The sequence below is a fragment of the Leptonychotes weddellii genome, chromosome X (assembly GCF_054177405.1).
Source record: "Leptonychotes weddellii isolate Sample4059 chromosome X, ASM5417740v2, whole genome shotgun sequence".
In the NCBI taxonomy this organism is placed as follows: domain Eukaryota; kingdom Metazoa; phylum Chordata; class Mammalia; order Carnivora; family Phocidae; genus Leptonychotes; species Leptonychotes weddellii.
The window spans coordinates 73,130,026-73,137,214 of NC_138385.1; the positions used below are offsets into that span (position 1 = coordinate 73,130,026).

The window sequence follows — 7,189 nt, forward strand, 5'->3', positions numbered from 1 at the left end:
GATCCTAGAAATTTCCCCTTAAATCTCATGTTCCCCCAGAACACTTCCCCTGCATTCATATATTCTGTGCTTTTCGGTCACAGCACTGACCAGAGCCACAGTGAATGCGTTCCTTGGCGTCTAGACTTTGTGTTCCATGAGGTGGGCTCTGTCTCGTTCACTGCTGAATCCCAGCGCAGTGCCTACCAGCACATAGTAGGTGCTCAGTAACTGTGTGTTGAATGACTGTCTGCTCCTCCAAAGTCTCAGCCGGCCACTTCAGGCTAACAGACATACCTTGCATTTTCCCCACCACCTTGGTATAAAGTGGACAGCAGCTTCACAGTTTTAAAAATCCATCCAATGTTGGGGCGCCTGGGTGGCTCAGTCGTTAAGCGTCTGCCTTCGGCTCAGGTCATGATCCCAGGGTCCTGGGATCGAGCCCCGCATTGGGTTCCCTGCTCGGCGGAAAGCCTGCTTCTCCCTCTCCCACTCTCCCTGCTTGTGTTTCCTCTCTCGCTGTGTCTCTCTCTGTCAAATAAATAAAATCTTAAAAAAATAAATAAATAAATAAAAAATAAAAAATAAAAATCCATCCAATGTTGATGTCCTGTTTACTAAAATTACATTGTGGTCAGCACGGCTTGAACGCCGACAGAAGACCTGTGAGTTCTCTCTCATGGCGAGGGTGCGGTTTTTCCAATAAAGTTTGGCACTGTTCTTGTCAATCGTGACATCCACACGGCGGGAGATAAGCATTGCCCTGGGTGGGTTGGGGGAAGGCTTAGCTCTTGAGGGTGATTTCTATTCTAAGAAGGACTTGGGAGGGGTTCTTTTCCCCCTTGTCTTTTTGCTCTTCCAAACCAGGTCTCTCTTCCCTGTTCTAAATAGTTTTACAAAATGGTTGCTTGCTGGTCTTGGTGCCATTTCGCAGAAAATCAAAGGCACTCTAAAAGAATCTGTCATTTAAACAATGTAAACCTAAGCCTTGTTTTATTTATCAGAGACTTCAGAACAATTTCGACAATTGTGAGCAAAGCCTTCACACGTTTTTATCGGTTAACAATCTTTTTTTAAATTTTATTTTATTATGTTGTGTTAATCACCATACATCATTGGTTTCTGATGTAGTGTTCCATGGTTCATTGTTTGCATATAACACTCAATGCTCCATTCAATATGTGCCCTCCTTAATACCCATCACCAGGCTAACCCATCCTCCCACCCCCCTCCCCTCTAGAACCCTCAGTTTGTTTCTCAGAGTCCATAGTCTCTGATGGTTCGTCTCCCCCTCTGATTTCCCCTTCCTACTTTTTTTTTTTTTTTTAACATATAATGTATTACTTGTTTCAGAGGTACAGGTCTGTGATTCAACAGTCTTACACAATTCACAATCTTTTAAAGCACTTTGAATATAGATACTGTTGAGAGAGGCAGACACTCACCAGGTCAGCCACAATCCCCACTACTCCCTAATGCATCATACCCGCTGCTGTTCATTTTTAGCTGCCTCACTCCTGAAAACATCAGATTTGGGCCTCCTGCTTATAAATGCACACCCCCCATCCCTTTGATCTGTTAGTAATCTGTTGAAGGGGCTTCCTCATTGAGACAGAGGTTGAAGCATTTCCAGAGTTTCTTCCAATTCTGGGTTTTTTTCTTCCACCTAACTAGTACAGAGGTGAAGAAACTGCTTTTAGAAGGTTGTCTAAAAGCACTTTCCTTATCTAACGGATAGGCTCACAGAGATAGCTCCATTCTATCTGTAAAACCAAAGCTCAAGTTCACAACGCCTCATACATGACAAAGGGCAACTGTATTCTCCTGGGGAGTAAGTGGATACTGTGGGTACCTCTCCCTGAATCCTCCAGCTACTGGGAATACGGGCTGATCTCAGTTCATTGCAGTTCACTAGGAATGGTCCTTGGACCTGCCTCACCCAATCCAAGACAACACCCACTCCCAGAGGGCAGCTAATGAAGGGACAGAGGCGAGATCCTTTGTTTCAATGGGGATTAATTGTGAAGGGCCTTCCCAACTACCCCCTTAGGATCTGCTGAGGCCTCAGCTGCATTTGCTTAGTAGGTCAACTCCTGCCCACTCCTGCCTTGCTCAGTCCCCTTAGCTGTATTTCCTGAGAGCTGTCCCCAGTAAAGTTTCTGCCCCGATTCTCCCATCTGTTTGTTTCCAGGGAACCCAACCTAAGAAAAGGAATGAACCAAGCCACAGAGTGACTTTGCCTCTGCCATACCAGTAGGGGCCAAAAGAGATCACTGGCAGCAAATGTATAAATCCCATAAAGCTGCCATGGAAAGAATCCTTAGAAGCCATCAAGTACAACCCACCCTCTTCCAGATGGGGAGACCGAAACAGAGAACCACAGTGATCTGCTCAAGGCATCAGAAGCTAGTTAGGTGAGAAAGCGGCCATCGGACTCCCCACTGGTTGTGACCCAGGCAGGAACACAATATCCTAGCATTTAATCAGCTCCCAGGAAACCTTGATGGACCGTGAGAGTCAAAGGGAACTGTGAGAATTGGGGAGTCAGTACGAAGTGGCCTTGTAAGCCCATCCCCCACTGACTAAAAAGAGGAGCGAGGTCTGAATCAGGGATGGTAGTGCACTTTATTAACAAACAAAACAGTACCATACGGGCAAAATCGTTACTTCAGTGGCAACACACACACATAGGCGAACTCCCACATGGAGCACTGGGGCACATCTCAGACAGAACATTAGGCACCGAGTTCACAATCAAACTAAACATAGTTCACAGTCCTTCGGTATTTTCTCTTCCGCGCAGTTCAAGTCCTTATTTAACAGTTGTGACCAAAAGGTTACCTTTTTAAGTCTAATTCTTGACCTTCCTGTGGAGTGAGGCCAACACAGCCTTCAGGACTGTGAAGCAGATGCCAGGCTCTATCAGCTGCTGAAACTGCCTTTGGTTTCTTGGGGTGGGAAGAAAGACCTCTAGGATCTCAGTGGTGGACAAATAAAATGGTGGGAGTTCTCAGCTCTGATTTCCTATCTCGGCACACCTGGAATAGCATTCATTTTTAAGTTCAATCTATAGTTTAACAGGGCTGATCTCACTAGGGTAAATTAATTGGTTTTCTAAAAAGTTTGAAAAGAGGGTAAATCACTACTCAGGAGTCCTTCAGCATTAAAGACTTAGATATGTTAACAACCTCCTTACTGTTAAAACTGTTGCCTGTTAAGAAGCTGAAGTCAGCATTTCCCAAAAGGTGTGTCAGAACCAAGTTAATCAGTAAGTGAACAGAAACAACTGAAATAGATCAGGGATGTGATTTCTCTCAGCACTTAGGTATAATATGTGGCAACTCCTTATGGACTGGAGCATATCCAAGATAGTACCCAAACTCCTAGGTTAGCTAAAATGCTTTTCAATTACAAAGTAAAGAGTGGCAGAAAAATCCTGCTCTTTGCTCTTACGATAGGCAAAACTGCAATACCTTAAGCCCTCATTATCAGGGTCCAGTGACTTGTGAATTTATAAGGTTAATTATGTAATAAACTTGAGTTGATTTTCTCTGGCAATCTTTAATTCCCATTTAGTAGAACATAGGGGATTAGGTTAAGAGGTATTAGGAGATAAGAAGGGTATGAAAATCCTGAATATGGGAGAAGCAGTATGGGAGAAGAAGCAGTAGACTCACCAGCTCTAAGACAATCACGTGACATTCAGTAGAGGGGCAAACACAATGGTATCACTCTCTTATAAAAGTCTAAAATGATTGAGACACATAAAGATTCATCTGATTAATTAAAAAAGGTGAATTTCAATGAAGCTTGTTGAATAATGTGTGGAAGTATGCCCATCACAATTTTTATGTAAAATTTTTGGTACATAAAAGAGTAAACTTCAGCTATCTAGAAACTTCATCTAAAATGAAATGCCTCGGGGCGCCTGGGTGGCTCAGTTGGTTAAGCGACTGCCTTCGGCTCGGGTCATGATCCTGGAGTCCCTGGATCGAGTCCCGCATCGGGCTCCCTGCTCAGCGAGGAGCCTGCTTCTCCCTCTGACCCTCCCCCCTCTCATGTACTCTCTCTCATTCTCGCTCTCTCAAATAAATAAATAAATCTAAAAAAAAAATTAAAAAAAAAAATAAAATGAAATGCCTCATTCATCAGTGATGTGGGATAAGATGTTACTGTGTATCCACCTGTGTACCCAAGTCTACTGAATCTTGTCAACTGCTTTATTTGATCACATTGGTGTTGATTTTTTCCCCCAGATGCTTATATGTAAAACAGTAGTCTTTCATGGCTGAAACCTCTGGAAGGGGCTTTAAAAAAAAAATCTGAGTTTTTAAAATGAGAAAGGCCAGAAAGAGGTGGGCACTGTTCTGGGCCCACATTACTCCTAAAATAGAGAACTCAGTCTTCATATTAAAATCACTCAATTTCATGTCTGTTATAAACTTAATAACTAAAGCCAGTGAGGTTAAAATATAAAGCCCCAATTTCCTTTCTCTATTTGATAGTCTCAACAAATAGCAATCAGAAATTTACTATGTGTATCTCAGTTCCTATTTGAGAGAGATCAGCATGCTGATATTTACTCAAAGGTAACTCTGTCATTTAGGTTAACAGATCTGCCTAATTCTACTGCGGTCCTAGGAAAAAAGAAAAAAAAGTGTATGCCACTAAGGCCTTCAGACAGCCAGGGTCTACCTGAGAAAAGGAAAATACTTTCTCGAAATCGGCAGAGAAGGTTATTGTGATGTCTAGCCATCCTCCAGGAGGAAGAGCAAATGCCTATTGCAGTGGGTCTCGTGCGGAGCTCATCAGGAGGCCTCCTGGGGGACAGTCCTGCCACTAGTTTACTCTGCTCCCATGGGGAGCTACACACAAGTCACCTGAAACACCAGACTAGATTTCTAGAAACTTCACAGGAAGTAGAAGTGGCCAGGATGGCCTATAAGATGTCCCTCAGTGGTCTACACCCCCATTGCTTTCATTTACTATCCCTCATCCAAAGGGGGAGCTGCTGACCCCCAGGAAGCTGCCAGCCTCTGGGCTCTGGACCTACACTTCACTATTTCCTAAGGACTGAAAAGGATGGTCACAGGCTGGGCCGTCACCTATTTAACCTCTACAAAGAGAAAGGGAACCGCTTCATTTCTGCAATCATCAGGCATTTCGTGTTAAAGAGGAGCAAAACAGGACACAGAAATTGTTTCTGACCAGCACTTCAATTAGACATCTTGAAATTAAGGAGTTGATCACAAGGTTTTATTCTACCAGTCAGCACAAGTTAGTCTACACAAGGCAAATAACGCAATGGAGCTTGATCTTATTGAAATTAATGAGGTGATTCTTTGGGTTGTTTTTACTCTGACACCAACTGAGACTAAACTTATGGGTGAAAACCAGTGCATTTAAAGATGATCCAATGATACAGCCTTTGCCAACATTTTGCTTTTGATGGTGCTGGGAAAGAGTAGGCAGAAAGCATGAGGCTGAAACCTCAGGATCGTGTCAGCAGCCTGAATTTGCACACCGCAATCCACAGGACAGTGACTGATGTGGAGAATCCAATGATCTTCAGCAGGCCTGCCACGGAAGGCAGGTTCCTCTCCCAAAAGGTGTGGGTGATCTCCATAGCTGGAACATCCTGGATGGATGAGCAGAGAGCATTAAGCAGAGCAACTCTCGTTCGCCCCGCTGAGGCGCATGGACATATGCCCGAGAGCGGCATCTACAATGACCTTACAAGCTGGAAGATGAGAGTCAAGAGTTTTACATTCGATTACTGGTCCATGGAGAGGAAGCTGCAAAACTCACCTTTGATTCCGGTTCTTGAACTCTTATGTCTTTCTTGGCCACCTTCCCCAGAGCATTCAAGACCTGCAAGAAAGTGGCCGTGGTGAAGTGAGCTTCTAAGGTCCTGACAGACGCAAGGCCCCGCTCACCATCAAGGAGCCCCCCAGGAGTGGAAGGAGCGGCAGAGAAGCGGAGGTGCACATTTATCCATGTCAAGAGCCGGAAAGGCCCGATGCCAAAACCACCACCGGCCTCGGGAGAGACAGTGACGCGCCCCCGCTCCCTTACCTCCCTAGCTGCCCGTTCTCCGGCCTCTACTGCCCCTTCCATGTAACCGCTCCAGTGTGTGGCTGTCTCCGTGCCAGCAAAGTAAATTCTGTCAACGGGCTGGCGAATGACCCTTTGAGAGAACAGAGAGGTCACACAGAGTTACCTGGGAAGGCAAGGAGGGTAAATGGGCCCGTCGCTGCCCTCATTTGCCCAGACAAGGCAGCGCAACTCAGATCGTTTCCAAAACTCCTGTATGGCTCAGCCAAAGGTGGAAGGCCCCTCCCTGTTCCTTGAGCCTGTGCCCAAGGATCTGAACTTTCAAGCCAGAGAGAAGCAGGCTGTCAGATCATCAGTCACTAAAGGTAACGCTGGCCTTTGCCTAGCCAGCCAGGATGCCAGGATCAGAAGACAAGAATACACAGGAAATCCACAATCAGATTTCTTGGCTGTAGGTTTCCTGTTTGCGGTCCATTCTCCTCCCCACACCATCTTTCCGAGGGGGTGCATTCTTCACGAGAGGGGATCTGGCAGCAGACCCCAGCCAAGCACTCCCAGGGTATCAGGATGAACCACAGTGGTGAGTGGGAAGACAGGGACAGGAACTGATTTGTAGCAGAGGAGGGACCCGAGGGATTAGAGGTCTGTCTGTCTCAAAATAACCACGTCTGCACAGTTAGCTTTTGTGAATTTATGTGGAGACTGGCTGAGGACAGGGAAATGGGCCTTCTCTTCCAAAGAGGTCCTCCCAAAGAAAGCCCCAGAAGGGCTGGGCTGAATGGGCAAGTGTCCCCTCCTAGCTTGTCAGCTTTGACTCCTACCAGGTCGGCAAGCCATTTTCACACAATCTCCCGAGCAGCACACCCTCCACCCCCCAAGGCCTCTCGCCTTTCTCTAATTCAGGAATCTTTGGTTTCATCTATCCTTGATTCCAGTTTCCCACTTCTGGCCTTCTTTTTTTTTGTAGTTTTTAATTTTATTATGTTATGTTAGTCACCATACAATACATCATTAGTTTTTGATGTGGTGATCCACGATCCATTGTTTTCGTATAACACCCAGTGCTCCATGCAGTACGTGCCCTCCTTAATACCCATCACCGGGCTAACCAATCCCCCCTCCCCCCTCCCCTCTAAAACCCTGTTTGTTTCTCAGA

The 7,189-nt window shown here is 45.6% G+C and overlaps 1 protein-coding gene across 2 annotated transcripts in view; it reads right to left on the bottom strand.

Annotated features, from left to right (window-relative positions):
* Positions 1 to 2,585: 2,585 nt before the first annotated feature.
* The window catches only part of LOC102745568 (amine oxidase [flavin-containing] A), a 70,718-nt gene continuing 66,114 nt past the window's right edge, over positions 2,586 to 7,189 (bottom strand). Inside the window, exons 13-16 of one of the 2 annotated variants that reach the window (XR_014141352.1) lie at positions 6,055 to 6,166; positions 5,788 to 5,850; positions 4,120 to 5,617; positions 2,586 to 3,897 (exon numbers count right to left, since the gene is read on the bottom strand). Coding sequence is in view for 1 of the 2 variants with exons in the window: in XM_006736325.3 (XP_006736388.3) it covers positions 5,471 to 5,617; positions 5,788 to 5,850; positions 6,055 to 6,166 (322 nt within the window). In the remaining variant the exon portion in view is untranslated. Of the gene's footprint in view, positions 5,618 to 5,787; positions 5,851 to 6,054; positions 6,167 to 7,189 lie in introns of both variants that reach the window. The other variant, XM_006736325.3, reaches the window with a different exon arrangement.